The 14,395-nt window shown below is 45.6% G+C and overlaps 2 protein-coding genes across 3 annotated transcripts in view; one reads left to right on the top strand and one right to left on the bottom strand.

Moving 5' to 3' along the window:
- LOC115474477 (sterol 26-hydroxylase, mitochondrial-like) overlaps positions 1–5,238 on the top strand; it is a 51,632-nt gene extending 46,394 nt beyond the window's left edge. Inside the window, 1 exon segment of the mRNA XM_030209958.1 lies at positions 4,580–5,238. Coding sequence (XP_030065818.1) covers positions 4,580–4,711 — 132 coding nt within the window. The 3' untranslated portion in view covers positions 4,712–5,238.
- Positions 5,239–10,832: 5,594 nt separating this feature from the next.
- The window catches only part of LOC115474511 (mitochondrial chaperone BCS1), a 28,231-nt gene continuing 24,668 nt past the window's right edge, over positions 10,833–14,395 (bottom strand). For both annotated transcript variants that reach the window (XM_030210002.1, XM_030210003.1), the window contains exon 8: positions 10,833–11,218. In XM_030210002.1, the coding sequence (XP_030065862.1) occupies positions 10,966–11,218 (253 nt within the window). In that variant the 3' untranslated portion in view covers positions 10,833–10,965. The remainder of the gene's footprint in view (positions 11,219–14,395) is intronic.

Genomic DNA, 14,395 nt, shown 5'->3' with positions numbered 1-14,395 from the left:
GGATCTCCGATGCACCCCGCCCCGCCCCCCATATGCAGCACAACCCCCTCCCCCCCCGGCGAAAGGACAACCCCCCCCCCCCCGGTTGCACGCCGCTGGGGGGGGGGTGCCGCGCGCGCCTGTCCTTCATTCGTTCCATGCTTCCTCTACCCCGGAACAGGAACCTGTTCCGGGGCAGAGGAAGCATGGAACGAACGAAGGTCAGGCGCGCGTGGCACCCCCCTCCCAGCGGCATGCACTCGGGGCGGACCGCCCCCACCTTGGTACGCCACTGGGTTGAACAATGGACACTCCAACACAGGGACTAGTGCTTAAAAGTTGCTTCATTGAGTGCTAGTATAGGAGGACCCGATACGGTCCATGTCTTGGCGTAATAAAAAACACCTGCCTTAGGGGTCACAATATATTCGAACAGATAAAGATAAAGCTGTCCAAAAGACACTATTTAAAACTAAATACAAACATAGAAACATGACGGCAGATGAAGGCCATATGACCCATCCAGTCTGCCGATCCTCTGGAACCCCTAATTCTTCCTGTTCCTAAGCGATCACACATGCTTATCCCATGCCTTTTTAAATTCTGGAACAGTCCATCACCTCCACCGGGAAGCCATTCCACGCCTCCACCACCCTTTCTGTGAAATAATACTTCCTTAGGTTATTCCTAAGCCTATTCCCATTATGACATCACAATATGAGCTCTGGTTACCAGAGACTGAAACTCTTCACACTAAGGGGGGAAAGTAAGCCAAGAATGGGACAATTGAGCCATTGTGACATCACTGATGAGGTTGGCTCTTGGGCATTGGTGGAATGAGGCATTATGACATCACAATATCAGCTCTGGTTACCAGAGACTGAAACACACTAAGGGGGGAATAGCCAAGAATAGGACAATTGAGCCATTGTGACATCACTGATGAGGTTGGCTCTTAGGCATTGGTGGAATAGAAACATAGAAACATGACGGCAGATAAAGGCCATATGACCCATCCAGTCTGCCCATCCTCTGTAACCCCTAATTCTTCCTGTTCCTAAGCGATCCCACATGCTTATCCCATGACACAGTCCTCGACTCCACCACCTCCACCGGGAGGCCATTCCACGCCTCCACCACCCTTTCTGTGAAATAATACTTCCTTAGATTACTCCTAAGCCTATTCCCATTATGACATCACAATATGAGCTCTGGTTACCAGAGACTGAAACTCTTCACACTAAGGGGGGAAAGTAAGCCAAGAATAGGACAGTTGAGCCATTGTGACATCACTGATGAGGTTGGCTCTTGGGCATTGGTGGAATGAGGCATTATGACATCACAATATGAGCTCTGGTTACCAGAGACTGAAACTCTTACTAAGGGGGGAAAGTAAGCCAAGAATAGGACAATTGAGCCATTATGACATCACTGATGAGGTTGGCTCTTGGGCATTGGTGGAATGAGGCATTATGACATCACAATATCAGCTCTGGTTACCAGAGACTGAAACACACTAAGGGGGGAAAGTAAGCCAAGAATAGGACAATTGAGCCATTATGACATCACTGATGAGGTTGGCTCTTGGGCATTGGTGGAATGAGGCATTATGACATCACAATATCAGCTCTGGTTACCAGAGACTGAAACTCTTCACACTAAGGGGGGAAAGTAAGCCAAGAATAGGACAATTGAGCCATTGTGACATCACTGATGAGGTTGGCTCTTGGGCATTGGTGGAATGAGGCATTATGACATCACAATATCAGCTCTGGTTACCAGAGACTGAAACACACTAAGGGGGGAAAGTAAGCCAAGAATAGGACAATTGAGCCATTATGACATCACTGATGAGGTTGGCTCTTGGGCATTGGTGGAATGAGGCATTATGACATCACAATATCAGCTCTGGTTACCAGAGACTGAAACTAAGGGGGGAAAGTAAGCCAAGAATAGGACAATTGAGCCATTGTGACATCACTGATGAGGTTGGCTCTTGGGCATTGGTGGAATGAGGCATTATGACATCACAATATCAGCTCTGGTTACCAGAGACTGAAACACACTAAGGGGGGAAAGTAAGCCAAGAATAGGACAATTGAGCCATTATGACATCACTGATGAGGTTGGCTCTTAGGCATTGGTGGAATAGAAACATAGAAACATGACCGCAGAAAAAGGCCATATGAGCCATCCAGTCTGCCCATCCTCTGTAACCCCTAATTCTTCCTGTTCCTAAGCGATCCCACATGCTTATCCCATGCCTTTTTAAATTCTGGAACAGTCCTCGACTCCACCACCTCCACCGAGAGGCCATTCCACGCCTCCACCACCCTTTCTGTGAAATAATACTTCCTTAGGTTACTCCTAAGCCTATTCCCTCTTAACTTTGTCGTATGCCCCCTCATTCCAGAGCTCTCCTTCATTTGAAAAAGGCTCTCTTCCTGTACATAAATGCCCTTGAGATATTTAAACGTTTCTATCATGTCTCCTCTCTCCCTCCTCTCTTCCAGCGTATACATGTTGAGGTTCATAAGCCTGTCCCTATAATTTTTGCATTCAAGACCGCTTACTAATTTTGTAGCCGCCCTCTGGACCGACTCCATCCTGTTTATATCTTTCCGTAGGTGCAGTCTCCAGAACTGCACGCAGTACTCCAAATGGGGTCTCACTAGAGACTTATACTAGCGAGAAGCCATTGGGGTCCAGAACACGTTGACTACAAACATCCAGCAAAGCCAGAAGGCATCCATTCGAATATATTGTGACCCCTGAGGCAGGCTTTTTATTACGTCGAAACACGGACCGTGTCGGGTCCTGCTACAGTAGCACTCAATAAAGCAACTTTTAAGCACCAGTCCCTGTGCTTTGAGTGTCCATTGTCCATTCTCTACTCTTATTTGACTGGACTTTCTACGTGGAGGTTCTTCCTGTTTGTTTGTTTGTTGTTCCTGTGTTATCGCACCGACAGCCGCTAGCGTGGCTTTATAAATAGGGGGGGGGGGGGGGTTAGGGAGATAACTCGTGTATTTGCCTAAAAAAAATAGGTCTTAAGGGCCACTTTAAATTCTGAAAGGGATTGCAAAGTTCGAAGACCTACAAGTAGGGAACTGCAAAGAACAGGCCCAGAAACAGAGAACATGGTTTTCCGGACCATAGCTAGTGGTTCCATACGAGAAGCAGGGATAGCGAGAAGGCATTGGGTTCCAGAACGCAGTTCACGAGCAGGGAGATACGGCAACAAAAATTATGACAAAATAGGAGGTTGGCCAAAAGTAAGTCTTATACATCAAAACTAGAATTTTGTAATGAAGGAAAGAGGAGATATGATGCAAACATTCAAATCTCCAGAACGTTTCAGAAGATAGTAGAAAAAAAAGAATTTCCCACAGATTAGAAAAATGCAGGACAAGGGTACATGATGTTACAACAAGAGGAGGAAAAGAGGAAATGCTACAATGAAAGAACAGATCTCTCAAACTGCCGACATCAGAGGTCCTGGTCTCCTGCATTCAGTTTTAGGATGTAATTAAACAGGGATCCAAACAGCAGGAACAACGAGAAGAGCATAGAGTCATATCCCCATTCACATTTCTGGGATAATAAGCGGCATAAAATGTACTGAACTTTTTGGGATCTTGCTGGGTATTTGTGACCTGGATTGGCCACTGTTGGAAACAGAATGCTTGGCTCAATGGACCTTTGGTCTTTCCCAGTGTGGCAATATTTATGTACTTACTAGTAAGGAAGGCCCGTTTCTGAGGCCAATGAAACAGGCACTAGCAAGGCTCTTTCCTTCCCATCCCCCTCCCCTTTTTGCTGGCCTTACCCTCCGTGCTTCAGGGTCTTGGACCCCTCCCCCCACCCCCACAGTGCCACATGGAGACTGGCTGGCTGGCTCCCTCGCTGCCTCCGACCTTCAGGCTGCCTGCCTCAGTCCCTCTGTTCGTCCGGGCTGGCTGGGTGGGTCCCTCGCTGCCTCCGACCTTCAGGCTGGCTGCCTCACGCCTTGCGTTCGTCCGACATTTGTGGTTTCGGGCAAACAGCTGACTCCCCGTTGCCCGACGGCCCTGCAGGCGAAACGGCGCCCTCATGTCAAACGTGTTGACGTCAAGGGCGCAGCGATGCGATTGGGAGAGTGTCATTTCTCCGCCCTCGACGTCATCACATTTGACGCGAGGGCGGAGCAAACAGTCCTGGGGAAAAATTCCGATCTCTGCCGCCTCAAGAACCGGAAGTTGCAGCTTCATTAGAACGTTGAGGTAGGGAATTATGTGCGGAAGGGGCGTGGCTGCAGGCGGGTCTATCAGTGAGTGGTGCATGAGTGACAGTGACAGCCTAAGTGCAGGGCTTCAGTGTTTCCCTGCCACAGAGTGAGCTTCAGAATGTTGTGGTGAGAATTATTTATATAGATGAAGGACACACGCGCTAGCCAGGCTGTGTCTATGCTGTTTTGGGAGTGAGGGAGTGTGGAAGGAGCTTGCACAGCTGCTGCCTGTGCTGTAGGCACTTTCTACATTTTAACATCTCCGTTCTCGGACAAGGTCTATAGATCTAGTTGTAAAGCTGTATAACTGCTTTCTCCTGGTCTCTGCTGCAGGTTATCCGCATGTTTGAAGTGAGACCAAACCCTCAAGGAACAGAGGTGAAATCGATGTCACGGATCATCCTGTCACCGAATAAACCTATTGACCTCCAATTTATAGAGAGACAGGGCACCAGGCAGCATTGAGCTCCCCTGCCTGTGAAAAGCGGGAGGAAAGGAATTGCTGGGTGCGATGCTCAGCCCCCCACCCCACATTGCATGGACAATACCTCTTTGCTCATCTCTTTCTCTGAAGTCTTTTCACCAAATGGGAAGAAGGCCTTTAGCACTCCAGCACTTCTGTCTTTTATAAATCTGTGCTCTAGACAGTGAGAGACTTTTTTTTTTTTTTTTAATCAAGTGTCACACGCCTCTCGTCCTTCTCTGGCCTTTTGGGTGTTGCACTTTACATCTGGGCACTATTTAGGTCAGAGTCAAAGAAAAAAAAAACCACCAGGAGCCCGGACCCAGCTTTGCTTAGCTTGGGCTCTCCTGCTTTACTTTTCTGTATTCAGGTCCCCTGCTGGTTATTCAAAACTATCAAAGAAATAAACTTAGGAGAATGGAGTCTTTCAGTTTTGAGCTAATCTTATTTAATCTAGTGCCTTTCAATAGTTTATCAGCTCACACACTTACAATTCCTCTGCTCCTGTATCACAGTTCAAAAAAAAAACTTTAGGCTTAATTCAGCTTATAACTGTCATTAGTTCCAGACAACGTCCAAGTAAATAAAGTTCATGCTTAAAGTCCCAGCAGTTTCCATGTCCCAAAAGAAAACAGCAAATAGGCGGCTTTTGGCCCCCTGAAGGGGTCTTTTATTTAGGCGTGCTAGCGGTTTTAGTGTGCGTTAAAAATAGACACACGCTAAAGATACCCATAGGAATACATTACTACTACTACTTAACACTTCTATAGCGCTACAAAGGATAAACAGCGCTGTACACCATACACATAAAGACAGTCCCTGCTCAAAGAGCTCACAATCTAAATATGGAATGTTGCTAGTGGAATAGCAACATTCCATGTAGAATCTCCAATAGTAGCAACAGAATCTCAAACAGTAACAACACTCCATGTTCCACTGCACTAACCACTAGGCTACTCCTCCACTAGCAACATTCCATGTAGAAGCCTGCCCTTGCAGATCAGCAATGCAGCCGCACAGGCTTGTTTCAACAGAAGCCTGCGCGGCCGCATTGCTGATCTGCAAGGGCAGGCTTCTACATTACTACTACTACTTATCACTTCTATAGCGCTACAAGGCATATGCAGCGCTGTACACCATACATGAAAAGACAGTCCCTGCTCAAAGAGCTCACAATCTAAAGAGGACAGGCAAACAGACAGAACAACTAAGAGGTAAGGGAATTAAAGAGGTGGGGATAAAAGGGTACAGGGCAAGTGAGTAGTGGTTAGGAGTCAAAAGCAGCATTAAAGAGGTGGGCTTTTAGCCTGGATTTGAAAACGGCCAAAGACGGGGCTAGACGTACAGGCTCGGGAAGTCTATTCCAGGCGTGAGGTGCAGCGAGATAAAAGGAACGGAGTCTGGAATTAGCAGTAGAGGAGAAGGGGACAGACGAGAGATTTAGCCACAGAATGGAGTACCCGAGGGGGGGGGGGGCGTAGGGAGAGACAAGAGTGGAGAGGTACTGGGGAGCGGTAGAGTGAATGCACTTATAGGTCAGTAAGAGAAGTTTGAATTGAATGCGGAAACGGATAGGGAGCCAGTGAAGTGACTTGAGGAGAGGGCTAATGTGAGCAAAGCGACTCTGGCGAAAAATGAGTCACGCAGGAGAGTTTTTATTTATTTTATTTGTAGCATTTGTATCCCACATTTTCCCACCAATTTGCAGGCTCAATGTGGCTTATATTTGCCATAATGGCGGTTGCCATTTCCGGGTAACAGAATTACAAATGGTGTTGCGTTAAGGTGCATACATACATGGTAACATAGGTGGAACATAACATACATGGAACAGATCATGGTATACCATGTACATACATACATGGTAAAGAAGAATACATTATGGTATTGCATGAAGGTTCCTGAGTGATAATTGGATTATAACATACATTAGGTCATCGACTATGGAGAGACCATATTCGACATAAGGATTGAAGTGATATTGTTTGTTACTAATGGCAAAGAGGTTGTCGTTTTTAGCGTTTAACGCGCGCTAAAAACGCCAGCATGCCTTATTAAAAGACCCCCTCAGTTTCCTGGCTTCCCTCAAAGAGTGTCCTTACCTTCAGTGGGCCAGGAGGTGAAACAGTTAAAGTCAATTCCCCTGCCTTTGACATAAGGGCTCAACTTGCCTACTCCCAGGCTGCTTCTTCCTTCCAGTCTCAAGGATAGGGATATTTCCTCCCCTCTAACAGATTTATCAGATTCCTGGCATATTCCTCCTCCAGATAAGGTCTCTGCAAACACCTGGACGAACCTTTTCCTTCTAGCAGTTCCTTAAGAGGCCTGCCCCCCCCCCCCCCCCCCCCCATCTTGAGAATGGGATTCAAAGAAACATGTCTTTAAAGTTTCCTAACACAATTTATTTCCTATATCAACCACTTAAAGCAAAAGGGGTTTCGGGAGACTCCCCTTTTCTTTTCCCTCTCTCCACCCTCTCACCAGTCACATTTTATAACGCACTGGTTCCTCCCTAAAGGGAAACAATGGGCTGAATAAACGTACCTGTAACTCTGGGTTAGGGCTACTGATGTCTCGGGTAAAACTACTTCCATCTGTTCAGGCCCCCCCTTCAAATGCTGCCCCCCCCCCCCCCCCCCCCCGAGACAGGTGCTCCCTGTTCTGGCACTTCAGCTGGCTGCCTATCCATCCGCCCCCTCCTTGCTCCTCTGCACCTTTCTAGCTCCCAGCTGGGTGGAGGTCTGAGACAGTCAAAGCTCTGGGGCAGAGAATGAACCCACTGTCCTCCCAGGAAGTGATTGCGACTATCCTCCCCTGCGATTCCAAGGGATCTGCCCAGCTCTTTGGAACAGCCCACTTGGAGACTGGGCTTCCACTTTCCCCTCCGCCCAGGGTGAGTAACCTCTTTATGCAGCACAGGGAAAAGAGGAGACTTTCCTTTTTAAAGGTAAATTCATGATACAAGTGGGTCGTCTGCCTGGTACAGCTTCCTTCTTCCACTAAAGGCTCTTAATGGCTGACATGTGCCCCCCGCCTCCCCCCCAGGACTGCAAGAGCCTAAAGAAAATTCCCTTCCCAATCCAGGGGCTCCGTTCTGGGTATTCCTCCCCTTCTCTTAGCTCTAAACCCCTCCTGCCGCTCCTTCTATGTGAATCCGGTTTATAACAAGGATAAGGTAAACACGGACGGAGTCAGTGCTTAATCATCACACAAGGCAAAACTAAGAGAGTGTCCGTTTTAGTATGTGGGATTTCTAGTGTATGTATGATATGATTTTGTCATTGGATATAATTTTATCAGTATCTCAAATTATAAACTGAATGGGTTACTACTCTATTTACCATTACCTTCTCTTTGCTTCATGTACAATTTCTCATTCGTAATAGATTTGTCTAATTATCCCAGTATGTTTATGATACTGTATTGTAAAACTGGATTCTTACAACAAATTACTTTCTTATGCATTATTCTTTGTTATGTATCCTGTACTGTTTATTGTAAGCCACACTAAACTCAAACTTGTTTGGGATAATGTGGGATATAAAAGTCACAAATAAATAAATGTATTTTCATGTTTTAATGTAGCTTTTGCATTGTGTATGTTAAGTTGTTATCTACCTAGAATGAAATCTAAATGTAGAAAAATAAGTAAATAAATCATTCGTGAGCTTTTGAGACATCAGAATCTCAAGAAGGAGCCGTGCAGCCTCCCAAGCTCATCAACCATATCTCCATCTCATTCTTTAAGTTGCCTCAACAGAGCCTGCAAAGAGCCCCAATGTTTCCTGGAGTGATGCAGCCATTATGCTGTTTTCCAAAATAAATCTACAACTGGGGGGGGGGGGGAGGGAGGAGATGGTGTCTGTAGCTTACTTTGGTGCTCTGCTCTCTGCTATGGTTAAGAAGAAAGGAAGGCCGAGGGTTTATCCCTCCGAACCCCATGGCACACTTTTGGCACCCGCTAAGTTTGATCTCCCTCTTCCTATTTTGCTACAAAGCCTGAATTGAGTGGTTAATTTTTGGCAGAATACATATAACTTGTTTATACTTACAGATCAGAGTATTCCCTGACCTCTCAGTCTTGAATTCTGCACTTCTTAAGATAGCACAATGTCTTTCACACATACAGCTCTTGAATCCCAATCAAAGGGCTATGTGGGTTGCTCGGTGACCTCCTCTACCTTCAATTTCTCCCATGCTAAATGATAGTCTTATTTCTCTCCAGAACAGCATTCAAGAGCGACAATTTCAGCAGATATCAAATATGGTCTGTAAACCCTTCCTTTCTGTTTTTCTGACCTAAGACCCTTGCAATTGGTCTGATTCCAAGCAGATTTGGCTATTGCAATTCTCTGTATCATGGCTCCCAGACTGCCAGGGCACACTTTGTTACAGGATGTAAATTTAAAACAAACCGCAGAAAATATTCCTTCACTCAACGTGTAATTAAACTCTGGAATTCGTTGGCAGAGAATTTGTTAAATGCAGTTAGCTTAGCAGGGTTTAAAAAAGCTTTGCCTAATTTCCTAAAAGAAAAGTCCATAAGTTGGGAAAATCCACTGTTTATTTCTAGGACAAGCAGCATAAAATCGGTTTTATACCTTTGGGATCTTGCCAGGTACTTGTGACCTGAACTGGCCACTATTGAAAACAGGATACTGGGCTTGATGGACCTTCAGTCTGTCCCAGTATGGCAACGCTTATTTTCTTATGTATCCAATATGATCACATAAAACCAGCACTTTTGTTACTGCATTGGCTACTGGTCAATTATCAAATAGAATACAAAATCTTTCTATACGTGTACAAGCCAGGTGTTCCATTATACTCATTTATTATGCTGACCCTGGCCTCTTCTTCATGTGTAGAACACTCACAATATTGGGACCGACTAGTTTTACCTTCATCCTTTTGCACCATCTTCAGAGTAGAAGACAATGATTGGAACCTTCTCCCAACTGAGCTGACAGAATTAAATGGTTGATACATTTAAAACTGCACTAGACACTTATTTAATCAGTATCTCTTTGGAACAAGTTGCACTGATGGTTACTTTATTTTATTTGCTTACTTTATTTTTTGTCTGTTAGATTGTAAGCTCTTTTGAGCAGGGACTGTCTTTCTTCTATGTTTGTGCAGCGCTGCGTACGCCTTGTAGCGCTATAGAAATGCTAAATAGTAGTAGTAGTAACATTCCATGTAGAATCTCAAATAGTAGCAACAGAATCTCAATAGTAGCATCCTGGAATAAACTTCCTGAGCCCCTACGTCTTGCCCCATCCTTGGCCACCTTTAAATCTAGACTAAAAGCCCACCTCTAACATTGCTTTTGACTTGTAACCACTCGCCTCCACCTACCCTCCTCTCCTCTTTCCTCTACACATTAATTGATTTGCTTGCTTTATTTTTTGTCTATTAGATTGTAAGCTCTTTGAGCAGGGACTGTCTTTCTTCTATGTTTGTGCAGCGCTGCGAATGCCTTGTAGCGCTATAGAAATGCTAAATAGTAGTAGTAGCTCAGCTGGAGTTGGTCTATAGGACAGACATTTCCTCTCTCTCTGTTTGGTTGATGTATTTTTTTTTTTTTATATAGTATTTATTCATTGTAAACTGCTCTGTTAAGCCAGATGTCCCAAAGAGCTGCATATAAAGAAATAAGCTAAACATCTAACCAAAACGTCTTGTCCAAATTCTGCCAACCCAGCTTACACACGTCAACCTATCATGTGACTATTCAGAACCAAGCCCTGCTCGGACATCTCTCTTCCCTGGCTGCATTTACTTTTCAAACCATGAGAATGGGTTCTTGGCAGCAACACAAAACCGACACCAGGAACTCACATGTCCCTTTTTCAGATGTGCCATAAGGCTTTGGGTCCTCTCCAGCTCTCCTGTCTGTATGAGCAGCGCCTACAAACCATCTCCAGCTGGTAGTCCCCCTCCTCACAGTCACTGACTGGTGCTCAAGACCGCCCTATAAGAGTAACGGTCCCCTGCTTGTAGTCACACACCGCCTCCAGAGGGAAACGTACAATCTGTTCAATTCTTCGCTCTGCATGATGAGACTTCAAGCCGGGGAAAAATGTGACCACCAACAACTCAAAGCCAGGGCATTTCTACAAAAGGTTTTTTTATTTTTTTAAACAAGGCAGCCTCATTATGAGGCAATAATGTAGAAATATGCAGAGCCTGGCAGACACTTCCTGCAGGCATCTCTGGAGCCCATCACTGCATTCCTGCCGTCCTCCCCTACCGGTCACACGCTGATGGACTGCACATCAGCAATTGCACTCTCTGGGTCGGTCTTGTGCTGCATGAAGTGGCCCTGTACCTGGGCAGCACTGATCCGGTCAGAGGATGCCAGTGTCACAGTTGCAAACCTCTCTGCCGCTGCCCCTGGCTGTTCAGGGTAGAAGCGCAGGAACATCTGTGCCAGCTGCCAGTGACTGCAGTGTCCCACGTACTGTTTCACATCCACTCGGCCTGGGCGGATCAAGGCTGGGTCTAACCTACACAGGCAAAGATAGAGGTGCAGTCAGCTATATACCATGGCAGCAAGGCCGTAACAAGCAGGAACTGGGCTACTAGGAGACACTTCTTGGCATACAATGAACAGCCAGGAGAAGGAGAGGTACGTACCGACATTAGCTCAGTGATCTTTTTTTTTTTTTTTTTTTTAATTTATTATATTTTCAAAAACAGCAATTGTCAGGGTACGCAGACCCCATCCTACTCATATTACAAAAAAACCATATCACTCTAACATGTTGCTCCTATTAACACAAATCACAAAGTCCCAAACCCCCTTCCCACAATCCCCCCTCCCCCCTCTGTTTGACGGCAGGTTGAAAAAAACATCTTTATTTTTCTCATAAGGTCCTACACTTTTTGAAACTTCTGAATGTGCCCCTGTCCTCAATGCTGTTAATTAGTCATCTGATAGATATGGTCCCCACCTTGAGACCTACTCTGTGCATGGTTGGGACTTCCACCTGCTTCCATGCTCGCGCCAAGACCAATTTAGCCGCTGCAAATATAATTATAGCAAGCACGGCATCCTGGCGGACAGACGAGAAGCAAGCAGTGCTCCGCTCTGATTGGATATACCCCTGTAACCAGGCTGCTGACCTTTTCAAGCACTTGTTGCCAATATGTTTGCACTTTTGGGCATCTCCACCAGACATGCATAAAGGTTCCCACTTCACCACATTCCTCTCCAACAATCTGCAGCTCAGTTGATCCTTTTTGACATGGATCTAGACATCCTGCACTACCTAAAAAACACGTGCAGATTCCTCTAACAACGGTTTAAGCCATTCCAGGTTTTACTATGAGCTTAATGTAAGCATAGCTTAGCAGATAAACAGTCCCTAACTCAGCTCTTTAAAGCTTACAATAAACCATCTGACCTGCCCTGAGCAGCAGGCCTTTAATGAAACAGAGTGCACTCACTGCTGCCAGCCTTATCTATCTGCACATTCAGTGCTACTACCTTTATGGACAGCAGAGCTTAATGTATGCATTCACTCTGCCAGCTCAGTACCAGGCCCCATGTTTTCAGCTGACTGGAGGAGTAGCCTAGTGGTTAGAGCAGCAGGCTGTGAACTAGAAAGACCAGGGGACCAACTTCCACTGGTTGCTCCTTATGGCCTTGGGCAAGCCACTTAACCCCTGTTTAAAGAAGCCCCCCTCCCCAGGCCTACCATACTCCCCCTCCCACCCTATCCCCAAAACAAGAATCAACCACCCCCCTCCCCAGGCCTAGCTTACTACTTGGTGGTCCAGTGGGATGATGAGGCAGGACTGAACCCCACTCGCTCTGCCTTCTAGTGGCTCCATATGAAAAATGGCCACCACGACCCTCTAGCAAGTGTCTTTTGGTAGTACTGGTCGAGGCAGCTGTTTTCACTATGGAGCCACTAGAAGAAGTGGAGTAGGGTTTGCTCTTGCCCCCATCTTCCCCCATCTTCCCACTGGGTAGTATGTGTTATATTCTTTCCTCTGTTAGGTCTGTTCCTAAGGGCTATTTTTTTATTTTTGTTACATTTGTACCCCGCGCTTTCCCCACTCATGGCAGGCTCTATGCGGCAGGCAATGGAGGGTTAAGTGACTTGCCCAGAGTCACAAGGAGCTGCCTGTGCCTGAAGTGGGGAATCGAACTCAGTTCCTCAGTTCCCCAGGACCAAAGTCCACCACCCTAACCACTAGGCCACTCCTCCTCCAAGGCCTGTACTTTGCTCAGTTTGGTTCTCACAAGTTGGCCTAACAAGTTAGCAACCTTGTGTGCCAATTATTGCTTTCTCAGGAGTTGAGAACAGACACTTCAGGGACCACATTTTGCTGACTTTTGCTGGAGCTGAGACTAGGCCTTTCATATCAACTGGCTATAATGATGTAACCCTGGGACACAGCGAGCCTAGAATGTTTCAGTTTTGGGTGAGGGGACACAAGGGTATTGTTCTATGTATTTGTTTGCTCTCTGACTTAACTGCATGCAGAACTGATAAGTAATTAGCCAATGGCTACCGACTTTGCACGTGAACTCCCATCAGGAGAGACTGATAGAATACAGGAACAATTCCATATATGGCATAATCTACCTAATGGCTCTGGTTTATGGGACATCACATGATTTGGGCAAAATGAAACTTACAAATGAATATCTATTGGTGGGAAGGGACCAGTGTGAGCTGAGCACTCTCTGTTATTCAGGATTTGTGTCTTGTTTTGTTTGCAGTGCTCCAGAGGGAACAATTACCTTGTATATTTTTGGCTTAGTAATTATACCAATAAACCTTTGTTTGTGGTGCGCCTACAACTAAGTCTGATTGTACCTCTTATTCTTCAGCTCACAAGGCTGAAGGGTTTTCCCCTCCCTGGGGGAAGGGCAAAGGGATTGGGAAAACACATAAGATAGGCCTGGAACGACCTCCTCAAACATTTATTATTTCTTACATTTGTATCCCACATTTTCCCAGCTTTTGCAGGCTCAATGTGGCTTACATATAACCGTTAAAGGCGTTAGCCGATTACGGTCTGAACAAATACATGGTATGAATAAATACAAAGTGATATTGTAAGTAGAATGAGTACATGTATGGTAGGTATAGTTGGGGGGAACTTAGAGAGGAAAAGGGGGAAGAAGAGTCAGGTAATGTTCGTTACGGTCTTCATTGCATTTGTGTCGCAAGTGTTCAGGTATTTTATGTTGGGTCGGTGGGGTATGCTCTTCTGACCAGGTCTGTCTTTAGTGCTTTCCCGAAAATTTAGGTGGTCGAACGTAGTTTTTACTGCTTTTGGCAGTGCGTTCCAATAGTTTGCGCTTAGGTAGGAAAAGCTGGTGCATAGGTGGATTTGTATTTGAGTCCTTTGCTGCTTGGGTACTATTGGCATTAACATTTTTCCTTTGTAGCCTGCTCAAAGATTTTAGGAGTAGAGGTAGGTAGCTTAATGACATCTCCAAGCATGTGACTTCGCTGATCCAGAAATCCTTCTTCACATTGAGGAAGTTGCGAACTATTCGCAAATATTTTGAATTAAGTGATTTCAATTATGGTTCAAGAAACTAGGCTGGACTATTGTAATGTTGAGTACATCTGTTGTACTAAAACTCTGATCATACGGTTACAGTTGGTCCAGAATACAGCCACCCCGGTTAAAGTAAATATGAATCAGCCTTGCTATTA

Source organism: Microcaecilia unicolor, chromosome 7 (genome assembly GCF_901765095.1).
Source record: "Microcaecilia unicolor chromosome 7, aMicUni1.1, whole genome shotgun sequence".
Classification (NCBI taxonomy): Eukaryota; Metazoa; Chordata; class Amphibia; order Gymnophiona; family Siphonopidae; genus Microcaecilia; species Microcaecilia unicolor.
Note: the sequence above shows the minus strand (reverse complement) of the source record. Positions and strands in the feature narration are given on the sequence as shown.